Genomic DNA, 25,421 nt, shown 5'->3' with positions numbered 1-25,421 from the left:
AAAAAAAAAAATGCCATTGACCATTTTATTATATTTTCTAAAATGTAAGTTTAATATTAATCTAGTTAACATGTAAACTCTTGATGAGAGATATTCAATTCTCTCATTTCACATTGTTGGACTTAAAAAAAACTTAGAAGTAGCCCTCATTTTTAGCATATTTTCAAATCTGGGCCTCAATAATAATAATATAAATATTTCAGATGCAAATAATTATGTAGTTTCAATGAAATGGAATGATGCTTACATTAAAAATTAAAGATTACGTTATAATATTAATTTCTGAATTTTTAAGTTTTGATTTTTCAACCTTAAAATGTGTTGTCCTTAAACTCTTTAATTTTGTGTTTGATAGATCTCTAATTTTTAAAATTGTCTAATCGATCTATCAATTTTTTATTTTGTATTAAATAGCTAAGCATATTCAATCTTTTAAAATTAATTCATCCAATAAATGTAAAATTCAATTTTATGTCCGATGAAATATTAAACTTTCAATATCTATTAGATACAAAATTGTAATTCACCTTTCAAAGTTTAAAGGAGTAGACTTGTAATTTTACCAACTTTAGATCTCATAAAATTTTTAAAAGGGAATTAAGAAAGTGTTTACTCATGAAAAAAAAAAGATACTTTGGGATTAGTTCAATTTTAATTCGTGTAATTTTAAATGTTTAATTTTAGTTCATATATTTTCATTAAAATCTTAAATTTAGTCTTTACTGTAAATTATTATTGATTTTTCAAAGAAAATTATTTTAAATGACAAAACTGTTAAAGATATTTACAAATAATAGCAAAATATCACGTTCTATCTACATAGACCGCGATATATCGTGATAAATTATTATTTGTGCCACCGCAATATCAGTGAAATTTTTACTATATTTGTAAATATTTTGGTTCATTTTTCTATATTTGAAAATAGTCCATTTTCAAAAACCTTTTATCTATTAGCATTTTCAGTATAGTTTTGAAAAATATATTCAAATATGGTATTTTCTTACATAAAAATTATCATTATTATTTAATTAAATTTGAAAAGCTTTGCTTTGAGAAACTAAATTTAATATTCATTAAAAATAAACAAATAACATGTGATATTTGCAAATAGGAGAGGTTGTTTTCTTTGGTTGGCGAGTGTTTTTGCTATTGTATGGGTGTCGTGGGATGAGACGAATAGAAGGATGTTGGGAGTTGAGAAGGAAGCTAGAGATTCGTGGTCTCTTATTTCATGTTTTCATTGGGCTTCGGTTTCTAAAGTTTTTTGTAATTATCTTATGAACTTGATCTTGTATAGTTGGAGTTTGTTATTATAGAGGGAGTCCCCTTTTCTATGAGGCTTGTTTTTTTGTATGTTCGTATATCATTTTTTTTTTCTAATGAAAGTTGTTCGTTAAAAAAAAAATGAAATTGAACCATTCTAAAAGAAAGATAACCTTGTCCTTTCAAAAAAAAAAAAAAAAGAAAAGGGGTCAACAGCTAAGTTGACTAAAGTCCAATATAATCGCCGACGGCAGCAGATTTATCGAGAAAAAGGTTAGTTGCAGTCAAGAAATTGTATTGTATCAACAATGGCAGCTACGGTGGTGACGCTGAAGATGAGGATGATACCGACGGTGTACGCCATGGCTTCATCTTCCCCAGAATCATACTTCGTCAAGAAAACCATCGCCTCCCACCAGACCGTCATCTTTTCCAAGTCTTATTGCGCGTATCTTCAATCTCCTCCTCCTTCTCCTTCTTCTCTTCTTTCATTTATTCACGCTTCCAACATGGATCTATTGTTAAATCTCATTTCTGCAAATCCATTTTTGCTATTCTTTTCCTAACCCCCGGGTGATCATGTCGTCAATTACTTTAATATTATTGTTCTACGATTGGAAGCAAATTCAGGGTTGATTAATGAATCAAGGGTCATTTTTCGCTTCTTTTAATGACGAATTCGAATCGTTGAAATTCTTGGTGTTAATTATTTCTTATTGTGTAATGCAGGTATTGTGAAGCGGCAAAAGCTGTTTTCAAGGATTTGCACAAAGTTCCTTATGTCGTTGAGTTGGATCAAAGGTCTACTTAATTTCCTCTCCCCAATTATGAAAAGTGGTAGTAACAACTCCCTTATTGAATCTGTTGAAATGAAATCTGTTTGTTTATTAACCATTATAGGTTGACCTAGTGGTAAAAATGGTCTCGATAAATGGCTAAGAGATCAAAGGTTCAATTCATGATGGCCGTATGAAAATGTTGGAGTATGATATTACAATAGATATGTGCATTCTTGAGATTTTTTGAAGCTGAAATTTTTGTTTGGGAATCTTTTACTCTCTTGGGCTGAAATTCTATTTTCAATGTGGGATCTCAACCTTCCTTTCGAGATGTAACTCGTATCTTATAAGGACTATGAGATCTCCATCATTCCAATTGAGATCCTTAACAAGAAGAAGGGACCAAAAAGTGGGATATGGTAAAGGAAAAGGAGGAAAACCACTAAGAAAGGTTATGCAAAAGTATGACCTATTAATGTTGCTTGGTGTTGATGTGGAAATATGGGGAAAAGAGATTCACCTAACCTTGACATGCAATAAAATTTTCAGTTCATGAAAAGAGGTGAACTACAAAATAGAATGAATTGCACACTGTCTTTGCATACCACCTCTCATGCCTAAGTTAGTTTAAAAGTTTTAGGATGTAGCAAGAGTTTAGAGAGTGAGAGTTAACTTATTCCTTTTATATATATAGGTAGAATGACCTATGATTTTCTCTCTCCTCGTCAAATTAGGATGATTTGGATATGTCTCTTCTTGTCGGGTGTTGATAAAAAAAAGTTCCACATCCTTGGGCCAACAAGCTCGCCTTGGCCGGCTTGATTGGTCCTGGTTTGCCCAATGCCTATTTATATCTTGGGCTTTGTTTTGCAATCTTGAACCTCAGTTTTGTACATTTTGGGTTCAAGTGGTGTTGATTAAAGCTTTTGTTTACTTGAGCCCAAATTCACCCATTAACACATAATATTTATTAGTGAGAAATCTTCAAAATCTTCTTTTATCTTGTGGTAGTTTGTATGCAGGTTCTTTGTTTTCTTTAGTTTAGTTTTTCTTTCTTTCATTTTAGGATGGGGAAAGAATTCAAGCTTTGGATGAAGTCCCTAAATGGACTGGTAAAACTGTTACCATTAGACATATATTCTAGCTCTTGTTTCCATATCTTTTTATATCCTACTGTTCTCTCCATGTTGTTCTATTACTCATAACCTAGAAGTTAGTTAATTCATAGAATTTGGATCTTGATGCCCCAGATGATGGTAGTGCCATTCAAGATGCTCTTAGTGCATTTGTTGGAAGGCACACTGTACCTCAAGTATTGATAGATGGAAAATACATAAGTGGATCAGATGGTAATTGGCTCTTCTTTGGCAACTTATTGGTTGTAATATATTTTTCTCCACAGTACTTTTTAACTCTTTGAGACCTTGATTTTCAGATTCTATTGAAGCATACAAGAGCGGAGAGTTAGATATGAAGGATCTCCTTGAGACTTTTTAACCCTTACCTTTGAAGACGTTTCTTCAAATTGAAACCTCGATCTCCAACCGACATTACTACGAACGCAACCTTGATAATCTCAGGTGAGAACCCAGGAATGTGTGGTGCTCTGGTGATTTTGGATTGAGTGAGAGAGAAGAGAATTGACAGAGATGAGAGGATGAAGATGATTTCTCTGAGTTTTTTCTCTAAGAAAGTTTTTTTTTTTTTTACTTTTGCCTTATTGCAGGAAGAAGAAGCGAAAACCTCAACCTCCCACGTGCGTAATGTGGAGAGAATTGAGGGGAAGGAAGTTATTTCCCTCCCTTTAATTTAATTTAAAATTAGAATTAAAATTAAATCAAATAATATAATATAATTTTAATAAATAAAAAATCTTATATATATATATTAATTTGAATTATATATATGAATTGTTCCAACTTATAACTATATGTTATATCATATATAACATATAACTTATAGTTTTTATATTACATCAAATACAATATAACTTATAGTTTCAATTCTCTCTCACATTTAAATTAAATTCAACTATATGAATCCAATTCATATAATTAACATTTGAATCAAATAAACATATTTATTTCCTCTCATATATGCTTAATATAATATATCATATACATTATAATCATTATATCATATATAATTAAATAATTAATTAATTATATCACATATAATTAATCATCTCCATTAATTTGAACAATTTAAATTAATCCAAAAATTGATTCTCATTAAATCCGGTTGAGCTATCGAGGGAATTCATCCTTCATTAATTGTCGGACACTCCACTAAAGATCAACAATTGCACTCTTTACCTACAGATATATTTTTGTGTTCATTTGATATAACTAATCAATAATACGATGACCCTTCACAAATTGCTAATAAATACAACTAGGCCAAAATTATCGTTTTGCCCCTATAGTTACATCTAACTCCTTAACTACCACTAATTGAACAATAAATCATAGTCCAACTATGATTGAAACCTCTCGAGCCAAGAGAGGGTGAGACATCACATTGTTTAAGTCCTGGAATTAGCCCTTAAGGGAGCAATTTTTTTATCTACTTGGCCCAACAATAGGGAAGGAGTGAATTCCTTCTTGTGTAACTGGCTTGTTAAGTCGACACTCTGGCCACTCTCACCCATACAAATCAAAAGACTGCCTTTATAGGCATGAGTCCACAACTTATTTAGGATTCAGGTCATGTTACTTATGGTCATCTTGATGAAATGTAGGTCTCTATTATGAACACTGTTATATAACGAGACTAAATCTTTCGTGGTCCGGTCTTATACAAACTGCTTTGTATAGAATATCCCCGCTCATATGTCTCCACGTGAATGATTAGGATCAGATCATTTGTAGCACTTTACAACATTTGTAACATCTACAAAGTGGACCAGTCTTATCCATCTACTACAGACCATTTAGGTTATTACTTAAACATAATCACCATATGTGTCTACATACATGTTTAAGCTACAAGATAACCTTGAATGTTAGTTTATTAGTTTGTGGTTAATGCAACTAATTTTGAAATAAAACATCACATATTTTATTATATAAATAAAAAGTTTGTACATTACGATTACAAACTATGAGATTCTACGAGATTTATGGCATCAACCCAACAACGTAAACTCTTGGGTATTAAGGAATAGGATAAAGTCCATCTTTGAAATTAATTCTTCTATTCTAAGCAGATATTTTTGTATATACAAAGTGTATTTTGCTTGAACAATTGCGGATTAATTCTAGTCCTCAATGTGGAGGATAAATTCTAAACACCAAGGAAAATTGTTGTATGTGAAAAATTATTCAGTAAAGTTGTCATATTGTGGCTGTTTTTTTTTTTTTTTTTTTTTTTTTTTTTTTTTTTTTTTTTTTTTTTTTTTTTTTTTTTTTTTATATATAGTAGTTGAATGTGGATTTAAAAATCTACATGTTCTTAAAAACTACGGAATATACTTCTCTCATACATTCAATGTTGCAAAATTGTTATCCACATAGTAATTAGAGGTGTTCAAATGACCAAACAACCCAAACTATAACGGTTGGGTTGAGTTAGTTTTGTTTTTGGGTTGAGTTGGGTTGAATTTTTTCTATTTTTCTTGGGTTAGATTAAAAAAAATTGTGTTCACCCAACCTATATCATATATATTAAAATTGATGATTTTGTGAATTTTTAATGTTTATCTTTTTAAGAAGGTGTGTTTTTTTATAAAGTTTATAATAAATATTATAGATATTTGGTATGTAAGAATTTGATTTTATAAATTTTAATTATTAAATATGTGTTGTAGATAAATTAAGTATTTTAAATTAAGAAGAACAAAATAATAATATCCCGACAACCCAGTCCAAGCCAGCCCAAATTTCGAGGGTTGGGTTGGAGACCACGTGTTGGGTCATTTGAGTTGCGAACTTGATCAACCTGAATTTTCTAGTATTGGTCCAAAAAAAAATCCAACAACCTAATCCAACCCAACCAATGTACATCCATAATTGTGACAACTTCCTCTTATAATTTTTTCCCTCTTATAATTTTCTCATTTGTAAGGGGTTCTCGAAGTTCAGTTTAATAGATTTAAGTAGTTGTTAGCCTTCTATAGTTTTATAACTTTAGTAACAATTCTAATCCATATGTTAAAAATATGTTTAAAGTCTAAGCCAATAAAATTGGGAAAAAAAGAGAAGAAAATGAATATTTATGTTTAAAAAATTTAGGTGAGACCACAGTAATTACTTCTAAGGTGAAATAGACTGAAGACATGGTTTATAATTACTTTAGCTTTCTTTATTAAATAATAATAAAAAAAATAGTGCTGAAATAGAATTTTTAAAGATGTCCATGAGACGGGATGGAGAAGACTTTTCATCATCGATCTCATGAAAAATTTAATGAGATTGGATTGTTTGCAATAATTTTTTGTTTTAGAAAAAAGATTAATTGATGCCAAATAGTTTTCTAAAAGAATTATGGGGTTAGTTAGAACAATAGGGGAATCTTAAAAATAATTTAGAAAAAAATGGTACTTTTGAAAGAAATTAGAAAAAAGGTTTTTTTTTTTTTTTTTTTTTTTTTTTTGTCTTTATCCGAATGCGTCCTTCATTTAAGAATAATGTATTATTTTGAGAACAATTAAAATCTCTATTTTGATGGACCAACCCAAAAATTTGGGTTGGCTAATAACGAACCCTATTAGTTCTTTTTTGGAGGGTCAGCCCAACCCAACCCAACCCAAAATTTTTAGATTGGACCGGGTTGGGTCACCGATTTTTTTTTAATTTGACTATTTTTTTAAACTTTTATTTATATATATTTGGGTCGGGTCTGGTCAACCCGACCCTGAAATGGGGTAACTCGAGACCCAACCTGAATTTAATATTTTTTAACATTTTTAACCCAACCCAACCCAATCCAAAATAAAATCTAACCCAACCCATCCCTGCGGTTTGGGCTGGGTAGTCCGGGTTAGTCGAGTTACCAGATTAACCCAACCCTAAGCATTTTTTTTCTTTTTTTCTTTCCTTTTACTTATTTTTAAAATTTCAATATTAAATACAAATAATTATATCACTTTGCTATAGAGAAATTATTACATCATTTTATTTGCAAATATATATATATTTTTCTTTAAATTTACTTAGCAAGTAGTTAAATTATATTTAAATACTAAGAAAATAATTATTTATTTTTTATTCTTTACAAAAAATATTCGTTCTTAATTTTTTTTTTCAAATGAAAATTTTATAATTTTATAAAGTTTTCAATAAAATTCATATATAAAAAGTTATAATAAAATAAAGATTTCTATTTGAGTTTCAAAAGTTTTTATATCCCAAACATTTATTTTATTATAAATTTTTGGAACTTCTTTATTAAGGAAAAAAATAAAAATTAAAGAGGAATATTTCTTTTGTAAAGAATAAATAAATTAAATAATTTTTATTTTAGTATTTAAATTATAATTCAACTACATAAGAAAATAAATTTTATAGAAATCTTTATTAAAATAATTGTTATTTTAGTAGTTAAATTATAGTTTTAACTATCTAACAAAGTAAATTGTATAGAAATCTTATTTTTATAACATTTATATATATAAAAGTAAAAATTAAAGAGGAATAGTTTTTTAATAATAAAAAATAAATAATTATTAGAGAAATTTTTATAAATAGAAAAATTCTAAAAATATTTATAGTTTATAGTAAAAAAAAAATTAAAATGTTTTGTACTTTTAAAATGTAAATATTTTTAACTATTTTTTTATATTTAAAAAGTGATCATTTTTTTCTAAATTATCTTTAAAATTACCTATTGTTCCAAGTAACCTGTTGCAAAAGTGATTAAAAATGCAACATAATCGGACCTGCGCGCGAGGAGGTGTTTGTATATAAAGAGACGCCGAAGTTTGTAGCGAAGAAATTTCGCAATTCATTCAATCACAGAGTGCGTCAATGGAGCAGCAACAGCAGAAGAAGAGGCTTTGTAGCCATAGCCGCACCTCTTCTTCCAAAGGCAAACGAAAGAGACAACCCCATTCCCTCTTCGATCTCAATACCACTTTCTCTCTTCTTCTCGCCGCCGTCTCTAACCCTCACAATCCCTACTCTGCTTCCTTGATTCCCAAATGCTTAACCCACCTCCATTCCGCTCTTCTTCCTCAATCTCCACACCCTCTCCATACTCTTCCCCCTCCAATCCTCTCTCTTCTTCCTCTTCTCATTCTTTCCCAGTAACCCATCCCTTTCCTTTCTCTTACCTGCCCTTGGATTGACCTATTCCCTTGTTTCTTAATTTGTTTCTTCTTTCCCTATTGCAGGCGCCAACGAATTGCTTCTCGTGCTGCTGAGATTGTGGGTTCTGCTTCGCTTCTCTCCCTCCGTATGAATGAAGTGATTGCTTTGGATGATGGGGTTGTGAGGGCTTTGATCTCGGCTTTGGCGTGTTCTAAGAGAATGGTTGCGTTGGCTGCTTGTAATGCTCTTCTCGATTTGTCCACCACGTCGTTTGGCCGGCAAAGCTTGGTGCATTTCTCTGCTATCCAGCGTCTTATGTAAGTGTTTAATTGCTATTGACTCCAGTTCTGATTCCTTCTTGCCCCCGTTTTCCCCCATTTCTTGGTTATTTTGTCTCATATGCTGGAATGGGTTTGGCTACGTTCTTCATTTTGATTTTGTACCCTGCATCTTTACATTTCTAAACGAACATATGGGACAAAAGGGTATGACTTAAAAAGAACTTTGTGCTTATCTATAATTCGTTTCAAATTTGATTAACGTGACACATATTATGCATCGCTGCCTTGGTAGTTTGTGCTGCGAATCAAAGTGGTACAAGTTTAGGTTTTTTTTTTTTTGGGATAACTGAACTTAATATCTACTAGATCTGCATTTCTGCAGGTTTCAGCCTCTTCAGAGATGTCGGTTTCCGTAGGCACTGTATATAATGAAAATTCTGTAAGCTTGAAGGCAAGATTTGAAGGAGATGAACTTTCAGTATCAATTCTGAATGCAGCTATAGTTCTCATTAACACTTGCCATTTCATACATTTGGAAAAGATACCAGGCTACCACTTGAAAGCATTCTTGGCATTTTTGAGAAATCAATGGATAGAAGTGCGTAGTAAAATGATGCAAATTAACAAAATCAAGTGCTCGCAGGAGCAATTTGATATGAGCAACATTAGCACCAATGATTTGGCTGTGAGTATTTTTAGGCTCTCTGTCAGTACCGATCGCGTTAGCGGAGTTTTTCCAGTGAAGGAGGTTAAAACTTTATTGGGTTTAAGTGGGTCAAACTTTGAAGAATTTATGCTCAACCACTGGGAAGCATCACCATGGCTCATGCGGAAATCCTCAAGAACCATAAATGAAGAAGCTGATATCATCGGATCATTTATGGGGTCTATGACCTCAATTGAAAAGATTCATTCCTTTGTTTCACCAATGCTTGGAAGGTTAGTTTCTTGTAGTCCAATTGCCTCAGATGAACTAGATATACATAATTTCTTAGAGGAGGCAAGAAATGAATTGGGATTTCCTTTAATTTATCAGCAAGATATACGTGTCCTGAGAACAGATGAGCGTTTGAAAAAAGAGATACATTTCTTTCATAAGAATTTTGAGCCATGCTGCACAAAGGGCCCTCATTTCTTGAAGTTAAATGATGCGCTAAAATGTGAAGAAGCTTTTAAGGAGGGTTATACAATTGCTTTGCGTGGGATGGAATTTCGATGTGAGAAGATTGCTGCTATTGCCAATACTGTAGCATGTCTGTTTGGTCAACCATCTGTAGGTGCTAATATGTACTTGACACCTCCAAGTTCTCAGGGTTTGGCTCGTCATTATGATGATCATTGCGTGTTTGTATGCCAGCTTGCTGGAAGCAAGCAGTGGACTGTTTTTAGTCCACCAAGGACGTGTTTACCTCGCTTGTATGATTCTCATGAATTCCCAAGTTGTTCAGAGGTTGAGAGTCCATTCACGGTTGGAAGACAATTTTTACTAAGGGAGGGTGATGTTTTATATATTCCTCGAGGATTTCTTCATGAGGCTCGTACTGTAAATGATGGTCCTGATGGGTCTTCCCTACACCTTACTTTTGGTATTGAGATTGAACCTCCTTTTGAGTAAGTAAATGAAGCTTTTGGTTGCATTTTAGATGACTTGAATAGTTATGCTTCTTTTGGTCTATTGTATTTCACTTCATGTAGTTTAACTATAATCTGAAAAAAGTTGATGGAGAATAGTTTTTGAGATGCTATAATTACAAATTTGAGAAGTTTTCCTAAATGGATGTGCAAAGATTTAGTAACTAAGTGGCTTGGCATTTAACTAAGTTCCTAGATTCACTTGAGGGGTCTTTCAATTCAAAATAGTTCTTGAGGTGTTCCCTAAATAGATTTTTCATGGTCATTAAATTCAAAATCTCTTGAAATTGATATCTCCACAAGTTCTTGTTCTCTTATTTTGTTTTACTTTTTTTTCTTTGTTAATCTACTAAATTTTTAAAGTCATCTGCAATTACGGATTTGGTGAATGTTAAAAGGTATGATACTTATATCGAGGGCTCACATATATGATGTAGAAGTGTAGAGTAGACTGTTACTAGCCAGAAGTTCTGAAGGTTAATATTTTTTAGGTCATTATAACCATTAGAGATATCATTTTTATTCTTTATGGGATTGAGGGTATGCCACAGAAATGAGTAAGAACAAACATATGCTTTTAGACACAGTGACGAATACTTAATAATTCTGTTGATTACGCCAGATATTGATAATACTATCAGCTTTTCATCTTTTCTGTTGTATCATGTATATGCTGTCCCTGTAATATAATTTACTGCAGTGTTCTCCTTAGTGACAATGTCATGGTTTTTTTCTTCTTTATTTATATTTTAAAAAAATTTTAATAGCATATCCAGTCATGTTTACTTCCCATCCTAATACTTGAAGCATTTGTATAAATAAACGTTTCTAGTTTTAGTGCTTGTTGTCCTTATACTAAATTGGCTGATAATGTATGAACTGGTCTTCGTTCAACTTAAGCGGTGGCCTTTTCATTTTTGTAAAGAAATTGTAGTCTTGCCCTCTTGAATCCAGCTCTCGGCTGAGCCATCTTCACTGTTGTGTAATTGCATCACTAATATTGAGAAATTTTTTCAAAACAAAACGTTACTTAGGTATGCTTAAGTTTAAAAATTAAGGCAAATAGGATAAATTAAATGTTAAAATATCTCTCGAAGTGTCTTTTTTAGTAGACCAATATATTTTACCGTCTGACCACTCAGGAACAAGTCATGTGCTGTGACCAACATGCTTTTTGTCAAGTATGGAACCTTGACATGTTTCCATGGGACACAAGCAACTTTTTGGACCCAATACTTCTGGAAAAGCAGGTGTTCCTTGCAATGATGATGGTTATCTGTGTACAAATGCCCATAATGCATGTTGGATTCTCCATTTTTCTAAAACTGGACTTTGAATTTATGGACCCCATGGGACTTAATCAGACAGCTATTGTGCTTATAGAAGTGTCTTATAGCGAGAACCTTCATATGATCATTAAGTTCTGTACGACGATGATTTTTAGCCCAAAAAATAACATATTATTACTATTGTTTATGTTTGGCTATTTTATGAGTTTTTGTTCATGTGAAAGCTGATTGTCACCGTAGATCACTACTTTGTAAAAGCCTAAATTTAGTTGTAATTATTGCATTGCTAGTTCCAGGTTGTGTAAAGATTTATGATATTTCAGTTCACTTTCAAGTGCATTTTACATTGTTATTATTGTATCTGCACGGTTATATGCCAAAACTTTTAATTGGTTCTATGACATTTGTCTGAAACTGTAGCTGGCTTAGGTTGGTAGAATGATTCTTTTTTAAACCAAGGATGGTATAAGACGTCTGTTGTCTTGTAGACCACCACTTCAATGAACATCGAAATCTCTCAGCTTTATATAGTGAATTATTTGAGGTCTCTATTCTGTAACTTAGATGAATTTTCTTGAAACTTAAGATCCCCAAGGATTGGAGTAAATTGACTAGTCTAATTTTATCTTTTATTCACTTTGTTCTTGACCCTTTTGTCCTACTTCAGGTGGGAAGGATTTGTTCATACTGCTGTCTACTGTTGGAATTGGAGTCATAACCCAAAGGAATATGATACTTTGTTTGCACCCATGTCTCTAGAACTGCTGCACTTTGCAATTTGGTTAATTAGTGTCTCTGATCATAACTTTCGAAAGGCTTGCTTGGTAGCAGCTAGTTCACTGGCCTCAGACACCAACAATAGGCTTGACCTGAACCAAAAGGCTACTTTCAGTAGATTGATAGATAAGATCAGTAGAGAGTCAAAATTCTTGGAAGTGGTTGCTGGTATAAAAATTTCCATTGAGAAAGACGAAGATCCCTTTCATCGGATGAGATGGATTAGGCTTCTCAACGTAGATGGGAAAGAAAGTGTCAAAGAAGGTAAATGGACTATGCCTTCAATTGGTATCAAAGACCTGTTATCTACTTGTGTTAATCATAGAGAAAAGATGGAAACTATATTTGTGGAGGTAAAATCCAGATTTTGTAGTGAAGTGAGATTTGAAAATGCTGTGGAGTGCTATAAAAAGTTGCTCAAGAGGTTTAGGAAGGTCAGAAGTCAATATACGAAAGGAATGATTTCTTTGCATTGAATTACGATGATTAATGTGACTGGTTCTTTACCAACCACATTTCCTAGTTCAAGCAATTCAGGTTCACATATATTTTGGCAAGTTGCAAGCTCAAGTAAGCGCCTAATTCTGACTTATCTGCAATGGTTCTCTGGTATATGAAAATTTAGGAGGCTAAGAAGCCTATTACTACTGGAGCTGATTTTGGGGGCAAAGCTGCACCTTGTATATAATTGTAGCATGGAAAAAAAGAGCAATTAATACATTGTAAAACAAAAGAGAGTATTTGAAGTGCAGTACATGTATGAATAGTTCATTTCTTCTTAAAAGTTGATATGTTTCCTATGGCTATGGATGTTTGGGCGTTGGATTTGGATGCGTTGTCACTCCATGATAGTCAATGTGGTAAACAAGTTCACCCAAACTGTCGATACTTGCTTCATATTCAGGTGTGTTGGAGGAAATATCTTTTGCAGACGGTCTATTGAACTCGTCTTCATGAACCTGCATTTTCTCATATCCATAACCACAAATAAGGGAAGATAAAAACTGCATGTTTTGGATGGTGGAATCCATTGGCAAAAGTTATTTGAAAGATTCAGAATTAAAATAAATTAATATAAAAAGCAAAGAAGTCACTATTTATTTAGATTTAGCATACCTTAACCCTGTGGTATTCAGATTCGGGATTGGAAAATGATGTACCAAGGTACTTTCTTGCAGGTCTTCCTTCGGAGGCGAAAAGTTGAGGTGGAGAATACAAACGTTCCACTGAAAGAAGATAGAAGACAGTAAAGAGAAGGCAAAAGAAAATAAAATGTGAGGATCTCATTTCCTGACTTTATCTGCTCAAATAAAGATCAGGTTATCTTGGGATGGAAAGAGATAGGTTTGCTGAATTATATAGAGGGAGCTTTTTATGCATACTCCTTTAGAGAGTTAGAGAAAGAGAGAGAGAGAGGGAAAATCAATTATTGGTCCATGGCAGAAGGGAGACAAAGACTAGCCCATGCTTGTGATTTTGTTGCTAATTCAAAATGAAATAGACCCAATACCAACCAAGAATCCAGATAACTACCTCCGTCTTCAAGCCATTTACACTCTTTTGGCCGACTTAACTGATGTTAAAATTTCACGTGTTTGTTCCATGCCAAACAGAACCACTCATGGCCAAATTGTTCATCCCTGTTTTGTCCTCACTATCTCATTTGGCTCGTTTTAGTTTTTACCCTTTGACTCTCTCTCTCCCCTCTCTCATCCTGTCAGTTTCAGAGTAATAGGTGCCCTTTTCTATAAAGATAAATCTGCATTTTCTTTCGCAGTTGAAATACAAATTTGGTTTATGACTTGTAAAAAGTTAGAATTTAATTTCTATGATTTATAATTAGAATTTAGTCCTTAGGATTTGATAACACTCTCTGGGCTTTTTATGAGAATTTTATCAAATCATAAGAACAATTTATAAAATTTTACCAAAATACGGGATTAAATTCTAACTTTTAAAATCAGATGAATTAAATTTTAACCTTCTCCAAACTATAGGGACAAAAATTGTAATTTAACCTTTCTTCACCCTAGGGATCCAACCGATAAAGAAGGGGGCAGTCTGCCTGCCATTTCCTGTACATTTATGGTATGAATATATTGGTCATATTCAACTTTATACTCATCTTTTTGGTCAAAACTTTTTGAATTTTGTTGTGATATGTGAGATCTATCTGCTCAGGTTGTAAAGCTTGTAAAGTTAAAAATAAAATGGTATCTGAAGCCTTGGCGAGATAATTGCTGCGGATGGTCGGCATTCTGGTGCTGTATGCAATAAATGTATGGAACTGAAAGAGGTGCGCATTTTACAGCTTTTGAACATGATTGATTATTGCATGATTAACATCATCGATGGCTACACTGGAGATTCCTTGTGACAATTGATTTGAAAGGGAAGTGGTAATGTGAATTAATCAGCTGATATAAGTGTCATCAATCCAGGCTTCATGACATGACTTTCTTTTGTTTTCTTTCCATGAATGTGAGCAGTTCAGATCTGAAATTTTGAAATTTCATGCCTTTGTGATATTGTAATTTCTTACTCCAATGACGAGACTTATCTGACAATAAATAGATATCGACTTGTTCACGTCAAAGATTGACGTTCTGTATTTCTATTTAACAATGTACTAATTGGGTTCTAATTTGTGACAGAAGAGTTCTGATTTGATATTTTTGGGGATTGCTTGGTTGGTGGGACTTGGGAGTGAATTATAGAATGGGCTAGAAAATGGGTTCATTATATGAAAATGACTTAAAAGGTAAAAAAAAAATTAAGGATCAAAACTATCTTTTCCTAATTCACATGTTTTCTCTGTCTCCGGTTTCATATTCTATTTTATGTTTTCAAATTTACTGAATTCAGTGAATGTGTTTGCCAGACAATCTGAGTTTTGTTTTTAGAAATCGTTTTTTAATTTTGTGATCCAAATAGTGTAAATTCTGAAAACAACATTTTTATGTTTTCATTGTATCCAAAATTTGAATGTTAAAATTTAAAATGCAGAATTATATGAAATAAAGTTAAAAATAGACCAAAGTCTTTTATAGTCGTCCTTAGGATTCTTCGTTAACCAAAAAGAAAGACCAATTCCTTGTTGTAGTTCCAATCCGAGAATGATTGACATTCAATCTTGCTTTGCTCTAGCATCTACCCTATGCTAGAAATGATACATGTTATACGCAATTCTTCAATCCCTTCTCTATAATTCTAACAAGTTAATTCGGTAGAAGTGTATAAAGCATGACTATGAAGGGACATATAATTCTGAATTTCCATTTCTTCAACTAGTATCGATGAATGGAAGAAAGACATATGTGGATTAGTACAATTATTGGTAGCATCGTATTCGGGATCCTAAAGAATACCGTATCAGGTCTGACTTTTTTTTTTTTTTAGTATAGATTTTTTCATCCATTGCAGCTGTGAATAGTATATGTTAGGTTATAACTCAATTCAATTTTTTAAAAAATTAAAATATTTATTAAGTAGTATATTATAAATTAGGTTAAATTTCAAATTCAATCCCCATGGTTTGGATAAAGTTAAAAGTTAGTCTATATGGTTTTAAAATTTAAATTTTAGTTCTTATGGTTGGATATAACTTCCTATATAGGCTCTATAGTTTGTTAAATCCTTTTAAATATTCTCTACCATAGGGACTATTTATGAAGTTTTTGTCGAACTATATAAGGTAAATTCTAATTAATCATAAGACTTAAAGTCTAACTTTTTCCAAGCTATAGGGACAAAATTTTCAATTTATCCTAAAAATTATATATTATTACAAAATAATAATTTTACAATATTTTTTAAACATATACTATGTTCATAAATAAATTATTAATAGTTTATTATCAACTAAAATTTAGTGGGTAAGTAGAACTAGTTTACAACTGTTTAAATTAGAATCCAATTTGTGATTTTTGCTACCAAACACATATTTGAACATTATAGTTCGATGGCTTTTAGAGCCTCGAGCAACGCCATTTGTTCCAGAAAGCCAATGCCTCAATTTTAACCTCCAAGAATTGCATGCTTACATGATCACGAAAAATGTACTCTCCCACAAGACCAAGCTACATTTACATTCAACTTCTAGCAACCAAACCCCTCCTAGGACCAACAAACCATAATAATAAAGGATTGGGTCTACAAAGGCAATGGAATGCTAAACCACGTCCAATTGCAATAGCTTTCACAATTTTAGACCATCCCACATAAGGGGTTGAACATCTTGGCTTTCGCCATCGTGTCTTTCTCCTTTCAAATATTCAATTTTAGTTTACGCACTTTCCATAAATCTAGGAAATAGTCTACCTTATTAATTAATTAATTTTTTTTTCTTTTAAAAAATTGTTAGAAATAATAGTTTCAGTTTTTACATTACAAAACTAATACGTTTTTTGAAAACTTATTTGAATAGTTTTTTTTTGGTTTTTTTGCTCGAGATTGGCCACCGATATTTTACTAAAAAAAATATTTTTTCTAATTTATCGATTGTTTTGAGCCTTCTCGGCATAGAACTACACATTCAGATTTGCTAATTTTTCCAAATGTTATGTGATCTTCCCAAATCTTTCAAAAATTTAAAAATCACACTACCAAATTTACACAATTTGGAGAAATTTGAAAAGATAATTGGTAAATTATTTAGATAATCAGTAAATCAATTTAGAAATTAAGATTTATTTATGCTAACAAGTACAAATACTAAAATAGAATAGAATTGAATGTCGAATTATATTTTAATCTTTTAGGCTCTTTGGTAACTATTTGGTTTTCTGTTTTTAGTTTTTGAAAATTAAGCCTATAAACCTCTTCCACTTCAAAATTTATTGATTTGTTATTTACTTTTTACTCATGCTTTCATAAACCAAGCCAAATTTTGAAACCTAATTTTTTTTAAAAAAACTTGTTCTTATTTTTAAAATTCAGTTAAAAATTTAATTATTGTACTGAAGAAAGATACAAACTACCGGTAAAAAAATGGGAGGAAACAAGTTCAATTTTTAAAACCAAAATAAAAAATCGAAATGATTACTAAACAGTGCCTCCGAATAACTTTTTCATTAGTTATTTAATATAAAAAACTTAAACATATTTATGAAATTGAGCCGACAATGTACTATATAATATATATGGGGTTCACTTCCAATATTAGTGTATTTAGATATGTATCCATCGATAAATGAACAAAATTTCATATGATAGGTATGTATTATTAAATAATTCATAGAAAACGACGAAAAGGATTAAATAATTTTTTAAATGCAAAAGTATAAAAGTAGAATAGAATGTTTGAAAATAAGGAGACAAAAATGTAGTGATAAAAGTTATGGAATAAGAATAGGATTCAAATAAATAACATATTAGAAAAAAAATGTGAATTGAAGTCCTAATAAAAAGTAATTTAAATGCGGTCAATATGGTTGATTAACAGCTATATCAATTCAATCCAACCAAACCATTTTGTAACTCACAGTAAAAAAGGAAACCATATTTTTAACAATCAATGTAGAAAAGAATAATTTATCCAAAAAAAAAAAATGTAGAAAAGAAGAAGATAAAAGGGATTGCAATTGGCATTAAGAACAAAAACATGATTTTTTGGCTTTTTTTTAATTTAAAAAAAACAAAAAAAGCTTTGATGTTGGAATATTAGGTCATTGATGAATGAAAAAAAAAAAAAAAAATCTAAATGCAATATCCAATATGATGGATTGTTTTTATTTACATGTCTAATTCATCTTCGAGATGAACTCATTTTTTATAATTTATTTAAATCTAATTTCTTTTAGAAAAAAATTTGTCATGTGACAAATTATAATTTGATAGTTGGGTTGGCTGAAAAATATATGCGATTTATATTGCATTCTAACACTTTTTATATACTGAAATGGATTTTCTAAAAGAAATTATACATTACTTTTTTGAAATGATTGTGTATATACTATTTTTGGTTATATTAGAATTGTTTTTATTCTTTTTTATAAAGATACTCAAATTCAAATTCAAATTAATATTTGTTTATACAAATTTTTAAATTAAATTCAAATTCAAATTAATATTTGTTTATACAAATTTTTAAATTAATATATATATTTTTGTTTTGAAAAATAACAAAAATTTAAATTAACGAAAATAATTTTGTTATATAAACTTAAATTATATTAAATTTAATTATGAATTAATGAATAGTCGTAATGACATTCTTGAAATATTATGTAAGTTTAAAACATTTCGGAAATCCTACAAAAACAAACACACGTACCAAACTATACTAGATATCTTAAAAAATATTTATGCAAAACAAACATGATTATCTAAGAATATCAAACATCTGTAATTCTGGACATCTATAATTTTGGGTATCTAATGATTCTGGTTATCTATATTCCAAAAAAAAAAAGCAACCCCTTAGCAATCAAATGAAAATTAAGTTTTCGAAATTCAGAGATAAAAATGTAATATTTTGAAGTTTTAAAGTTTAGAATCTAAATAGAAATTAGATTAAAAATGTAAGGGCATAAATGTAGTTTTCTTTTTAAGGAAAAAGAAAAAGAAAGGGACAACCAACGATTACCTTCCAATGATCTAGAAGAGATATTATCAAATCTCGACCCCTATAATATATTCTGATTTTAAATTTGACCAAGAGATTTTTTTTTTAGATTTAACCTTATCCCTTAATTTTATTTTATACCTATAATGACCATACTAGATGATTAAGTAATTTAATTCTTAAAAAGTAACTAATTAACAATTGACTATGATGAAGATTATCCACATTTGACTATAATTTTTTAAAATACATTGTAAGAGAGGGATGTATTTTGCTAAAATATATCGTACTATCAATTTTGATGTTAGATAAGTTTAATTTTTTTCTTTTTTTTTTTTAAAAAGATACTTTTCGTAAAATATACAAATGAGAAATAAGGTACTCCTAAATTATTTTTATACATGAAAAAGTTCATTTGGTGTTTAAAAAAACGAAAAATGAAAACATTTTCCGTGTATTAGGTTAAGCCTTATTACATTTCAAGCTCTGAATTTTCAAATTCGACATATTAATTCTAAGATTTTTTTTTTTGTTTTTTTCTTTTGTCCTTACCATCAATATTTTTGTTACCATAACTAATAGAAAGTTCAAAATATATTTTTAATTATTATTTTAGGATATGTGACACTCTTTCTTTATTATAAAAATCTGTTCGACCAGAATAAAATAAATATTTTTTATATTAATTCTTTAATTCTTTATTTTTTTCTTAATTTTAAAATTTTTTTTTTGAGTTGGAGTGGAGAGATTGAGAAAGGAAATATAAAGATGGGAGGAGAGAGAGAGAAGAAAAATGAAGAAACACAACAAAATATTAAAAATGTTTATTTTTATTTTAGACTTAAAATAAAAAATAAAATAAAGGGATGTCACGTCGACGTAGGATAATATAATAATAAACATCTAGTCCGCTTTCGAATATGGGGAAACTAATTCATGCAAAAGCAGTAATAATAATAAATAAAATATTCAAACCTCACGTATTAAAATGTCGTATTTAAAAATTTAAGAATTTTAATGCAACATAAAATTCAAATCTTATGACAAAAAATATATTTTTTATATAAAAAATTAAATATTGATAGTATAAACAAAATTTATCCATATTTACGAAATTTCAAAGTCAATCTGAATATAACTCTTCACAAAAGTTCAAATTTTCTTCACTCCACTTCTTAATAAAGTTAAAAAAAATGTTAAATAACAAAGTTTAGTTTTAAACTTTAAAATTTACGTTTATTTTAATACTTTATTAATCCATTAAATATAACTTTAAATTCTATGTTTGATAAAATTTTAAGTGCTTTTAATATTTGTGAATTTTAAAATTTTTGAAAGGATTAGAAACTAAATTTATAATTTTGTAATTTCATAGACTAAATAGCAAGTACTAAAATCATAATTTAAATATATATTTATGGATTAGACTAGGAGAATATGCTTTGATTAGTTAACTTTATGCTCAAGGTTAGTTATTATCTGCGGGTTATTCACTTTTATTTTTACTTTTTACCCTTTTTTTTAACCAGCATTATGTCGAATATTCCATATTTTTGTAATTTATTGTTGTGATTAGTTCGAATAATTGATTTTCTAAGAAAATAATAAAAAAATAAATCGAATAATTGATGTCTAAAAACCAGAGTCGAAGAACCAAACATCAAATCTTTCATTTTGAACCGTATAATATTTTTTTAATAAAATAAAATAAATACACATATATATTCCAATTTTGGCTATTTTTTCTTTTACTCTCCAACTTTTCCTTCTGTTGCAAATCTTAAAGTATTCCTTTTTTGTTGTTCTTTTTGTAAGAAAATTAAAATAAGAATATATTTGATAAAGGTCAAATAATAATAAACGATAATAATGTGATGAGAATAGAGAAAATTTTGAAACATATGGATTTAATCAAAGGTATTCCGTTATATTTTAAATAACTTTTCTTTTTGGATTGGAATCATACTTTTTAAACTTTAGGGAATATATAAATTAAATGTCTTTATCATTTAATAATATGTTCGTGAACACATTTTTAATAAGTTTGATTTCGATGTACATGAATTGCGTAAGATTAAAATAATATGCTTTCAATATAGAATGATTAAAAATGTCGGAGATTTATTGTGTATTTTTGAATAAGTTTGAAATATTGTCAACAACTTGAACATAACTTAATTGATTAACAAATTATAGTAATGTTATTGACCTAAATAAACATTCTTAAAAGTTTTTTTTAGTAATAGAATACCAGAAAATAATTAAAACATATTGATTAATTTGAAGAAAAAAGATATATTGTTAATTCAAATCAAGTAGCCAACATAAGTTTAACTTATTAATGAATTTCCCTTTTCTTAAAAAATAAAAAAAAAATCAAATCAAGTAAAATGGATGGAAATACAAAATGATCAATTAATGGACCTTGATTATATTTATAATTATATTTTAACGTCATAGAAAATTTTATTTATTAAATTACCAAAAAATAACACAAAAAAAGTGCCCCATCTAATAATGTTTCTAGTTGTTAGTTCTTGTTTCTTATTTTCTTAGAAGTAAAAATAAGAATATGTTTGGCAACTATTTTTTTACTTTTTAAAAAAACAAAAACAAAAATTTAAAATAAAAATATTTCTATCATTCAAATGTTGTCAAATTTTAATTTGCAATATTTTCTATCACTTAAGATCTTTATCTTAATAATGTCGACTTAGATCCAATTTAATTATAATACTAGGTAAATGTTGTAGTAGAAAATATTAAAGTATACATATTGAAATTTTAAATTTAAAAGTCAAAATGAGGGTCGTAATTAACGACCATAAAGTTTGAATATAGACTTAAGAGGTCAGAGGTTCGAATCTTTTCGACCCACCTATTGTCAAACAAAATTTGAGAAGAAAAAAAAGAGGGAAAGACTACTTTAAATGCGATTTGAACCCCGATAAAAAATTGAATAAAATGGATGGTTTTTTAAATTAGACTCCTTTATTAAAAAGGTTTCTTAAAATTTGAAAAAAATAAAAATAAAAATGTTATCAAACCAGAATTTTTTTTCTTGAATAATGAAAAACGGGAACATAAAACAAGACAAAAAAAAATTATCAGATGGACCCTATTATATATTTCTATTCCAACATAAAGGTCAGATTATATATATATATATAAAAAAAGAAGTTCATGAACTTTAAAATAAGTTTCTATTATATCTTTAGATTTTGAAAAATTATATCTTTAACTCCCGGAAGAAAGAAATCATTTTCCAATAAAAATGTTGGAAATTGACATGGCAACTTGGGTGTAAAAATTATAAAACATAAATGATATTATTTATAGATATATAGAAAATTAATTAAGATGGTTATTACAAATATATATATAAATTTTTTCAAGCTCAAACGTGGAAGACGGCTTGAACCTTTGACCTTGAGGTTGATAATACACACATAGGCAAATTATAAAAACCACCTCTAAAATATGGTGATAGTTGTAGTTAATACACCTTTAAACTTTTAATTGTAAAAATTGAGTTTTCAAACTTATACAAGTTTATAGAATAATTGGAACATTAAATTTACAATAATTGTAGAAATTGGACATTCAAATAGTAAAAATTGAACTCTCAAATCTATAGAATTGTTACGGTTTCTATAATTGTATAAATTTAAGACTCCAATTTTAACACTTCTATAAGTTTGAAAACTAATTTTTTAAAATTGTAAGTTTGAGGTATAATTGCAACTACTACCTTATTTTAGAGGTGATTTTTGCAATTTGTGCTACATACATTATACAAATTAAACTACGCTCATTTTGATATGATTATCATTTACCATCTCAAAAGATATTTGTTAAATCTACAAATGATGTGGTAAATGATATCATAGATGAATTTTAATTTTTTTATATTAGTTGTCATGTCAATTTTCATTTTATTCTAATGAAAAACACTCCAGTAATACTTTTTATCATAACTTTCAAAGTTCAAAAGTAAAAATGAAACCTTTTAGAGTAATTGTAGTGGGTAGCATTTTTAGAGATAATAATCAAGTGTATAACAATATTTTTAAAAAAATTAAAGATATAGCAAAGTCTATCAGCGATAGATTTCTATCGTTGATGGGCTTTTACCAGTTATATGTTTTTTCACGGATAAACTCCTAACAACGATGTGGTTTATTACTGATAAACTATCTAAATTTTATCATATTTGTAATTTTTTTTACATTATGCTATATTTGCTAATACTTTGGACTTAATTACTATAATTGTCCCAAACTTTTAAAGTACCTCAATGTTTATGTAAAAGTGAAACTTTTTCAAGTGCCCCAAAGTTCAAAGGGGTGAATCTATTAAGATGCTAGAGGCCACGTGCCCCCCTCAAATGGTGACATTTTACATATATGTATATAATTTTATGTATGTATGTATTTTAATATATATATTTTCATTTTCCTTTAAATTTAGGCTAATTATATATATATATATATATATATATATATATATATATATATATATATATATATATATAATCATTGAAGTTTGTACTTGTTCTAAAATTCTAAACTTTCAAAAATACTCTTAAACTTTCAAAAAGTACAAAAATACTCTTACCTACATTAGTTTTGGAGGAAATCCGTTAGTGTTTTGTTTCAAAAATACCTCCAAACTTTCAAAAGTTTCCAAAATACCTTAAACTAAAAAAGTTGAAAAATACTCTTACGGTTAATGTATAAGAGAAACTGTTATATATCTTGTTGCGAAAGTAACTCTAAAAATTTTTAAAAATATATTTACATGCTTCTATTACTAATATAATGTATAAATTTATTTAAAGTTTTTTTAGTTTAAAAAACCCATTTAAAAATAAATTATATACATATTCTCACTTTTTTTTATTTTTAATTTTTTTAGATCAACAAATGTTAAACCAATAACAAAAATGGGGGTGAGGAGGTAATAAAGAAGAGATTGGGGGGGGGGGGGATGAAGTAAGAGAGTATAGGGTTTACCTGTTCATATACTAACTCTATATTAGGATTTTGAAAATTTAGAAGTATTTTTGACAATTTCCATCGAAAAGTAACACTAAGAGTATTTTTTTTTACCTCATTTGAGAAATTTATAGATATTTTTAAAACTTTTTAAAGATAAAAAAATATTTTTGATACAAACTATAAAATTCGTGGATATTTGGTTTATTTTAGCTTAAAATTTATAATACCAAGTTCTTCGGCAATAGTTTAGATGCAACAATTGGGGATCTTTTATTTGAATATTGTAGATTTGAAAAGTTATTAGAAAAATGTGCTTGTTTTAAAACTAATTAGAGAAATATGGTTGTTTTAGGCTAGATGTCGAGGGTTGAGAATTCGACGAAGGTGGATGTCAAGGGTTGAGAACTCGATGAACTTGGTGATGCTTTGCTTGAAGACTTGTTGAATGTTGAACATTCGACCTACATAAGTCGAAAGTTCAACCCTCGACAAGCTGAGTCGTCCCATCCACCACTGCTAACCTGCGCTACTGACCGAATCTGGACAGCTTTAATAAGCCTACCGTACTGCTATGCCTCCTCCCCAACCACCGCTTTTAATTTCAACTCCCGTGGGTCGAGTGTTCAACACTAGACCTATGTCTTTTTAAACAACATTCTCAAATCACATTATCACATTTTCGTCTTTGCCTTTGCCCATTTTTGAAATCATCTGCCTTCTTCCTCTACTAAATCCATCTCCTCCCATTTTTCTCATTGCTTTCCATTTCCATTTCTCTTATTCTATTAATCTCTCTCCTCCCATTTTTTAACTCAATGTTTTCCATTTCCATTTCTCTTCTTCTATTTCGTTTGATACAAATTGTTCCCACATACTGGTTCGTTACTCTACTAAATTTTTATTTTTTAAGAATAATTATAAATTTTATTTTTATTCTTATATTATTATTATTTTTATAGATTCTATTTTTAATTTTTAATTTTTAATTTTTTTTTTGTAGTTGTTGCCAGATAACAAATAACAGGAAAAAAGAGTGAACGTTGTCACTTTGAAATAAAAAAAAGAACTACCGTCGAATTTGTGAGTTGAACTTTAACTTTTATTTATTAGTAATTTTTTGTTTTTAATATTTGTTTATGCTAAATATATCATTTTTATTCATTATATTGATGTCTACCATGATAATGTTAATTTTTTAATTGAAGATCAATAAGTAATTTTATTTCTTTGATTTTTTTTTAATTATATTCTATATTTTAGTATTGTTTTTTAGTTTACAAGTTTAGTATAGTTTAAAAAGTTTAGTTTATTGTTATGTTTAAAAAGTTGATATTTATAGTTTAATACAAAATTATTGTGATAGTTAACGAGTCTAGTATAGTTTAAAAAGTTTAGTTTATTCTTATGATATTTGATTTTTTTAGTATTAACTTTGATGTTTATAATGTTAAAATGTTTAGTTTATTGTTATGTTTAAAAAGTTGATGTTTATAGTTTAAACGCTTTAGTATTTTTAGTTTAATACAAAATTATTGTGATTTTTTTAAATATATTTCTTATGATATTTGATTTTTCTAGTATTAG

General features: G+C 29.1%; 2 protein-coding genes and 1 long non-coding RNA gene across 11 annotated transcripts; 2 read left to right on the top strand and 1 right to left on the bottom strand.

Moving 5' to 3' along the window:
- The first annotated feature begins 1,574 nt into the window (after positions 1-1,574).
- LOC120071905 (glutaredoxin-C4-like) lies at positions 1,575-5,211 on the top strand. Of its 3 annotated transcripts, XM_039024319.1 has the most exons (6): positions 1,575-1,714; positions 1,996-2,067; positions 2,606-2,607; positions 3,296-3,394; positions 3,481-3,513; positions 5,186-5,211. In XM_039024319.1, the coding sequence occupies exons 1-6, from the start codon at positions 1,575-1,577 to the stop codon at positions 5,209-5,211; spliced, it is 372 nt and encodes a 123-aa protein (XP_038880247.1). The 3 variants fall into 3 exon arrangements, 1 of the variants encoding a protein (XP_038880247.1); XR_005480368.1 differs by lacking the exons at positions 1,575-1,714; positions 1,996-2,067; positions 2,606-2,607; positions 5,186-5,211 and adding exons at positions 3,106-3,157; positions 3,772-3,828 and having other exon boundaries at positions 3,481-3,625; XR_005480367.1 differs by lacking the exons at positions 1,575-1,714; positions 5,186-5,211 and adding an exon at positions 3,772-3,828 and having other exon boundaries at positions 2,002-3,394; positions 3,481-3,625.
- Positions 5,212-7,933: 2,722 nt separating this feature from the next.
- LOC120070934 lies at positions 7,934-14,939 on the top strand. 7 transcript variants are annotated; one of them, XM_039022852.1, is made up of 8 exons: positions 7,934-8,289; positions 8,377-8,610; positions 8,941-10,185; positions 11,349-11,456; positions 12,163-12,536; positions 13,451-13,546; positions 14,306-14,360; positions 14,454-14,939. In XM_039022852.1, exons 1-6 carry the CDS (start codon positions 8,012-8,014, stop codon positions 13,474-13,476), a joined length of 2,265 nt encoding a protein of 754 aa, XP_038878780.1. In that variant the 5' UTR covers positions 7,934-8,011; the 3' UTR covers positions 13,477-13,546; positions 14,306-14,360; positions 14,454-14,939. The 7 variants fall into 7 exon arrangements, with proteins under 7 accessions (XP_038878780.1, XP_038878779.1, XP_038878775.1 ...); XM_039022847.1 differs by having other exon boundaries at positions 7,935-8,289; positions 12,163-13,176; positions 14,454-14,928; XM_039022853.1 differs by having other exon boundaries at positions 7,941-8,072; positions 12,163-13,176; positions 14,454-14,928.
- LOC120070935 lies at positions 12,930-13,529 on the bottom strand. Its single transcript, XR_005480078.1, has 2 exons — positions 13,389-13,529; positions 12,930-13,231 (listed from the first exon to the last, which is right to left on the bottom strand). It is a non-coding gene; the product is annotated as an uncharacterized LOC120070935 (long non-coding RNA).
- Positions 14,940-25,421: the final 10,482 nt, after the last annotated feature.

This window comes from Benincasa hispida, chromosome 2 (genome assembly GCF_009727055.1).
Source record: "Benincasa hispida cultivar B227 chromosome 2, ASM972705v1, whole genome shotgun sequence".
NCBI classification, from domain to species: Eukaryota; Viridiplantae; Streptophyta; class Magnoliopsida; order Cucurbitales; family Cucurbitaceae; genus Benincasa; species Benincasa hispida.
Note: the sequence above shows the minus strand (reverse complement) of the source record. Positions and strands in the feature narration are given on the sequence as shown.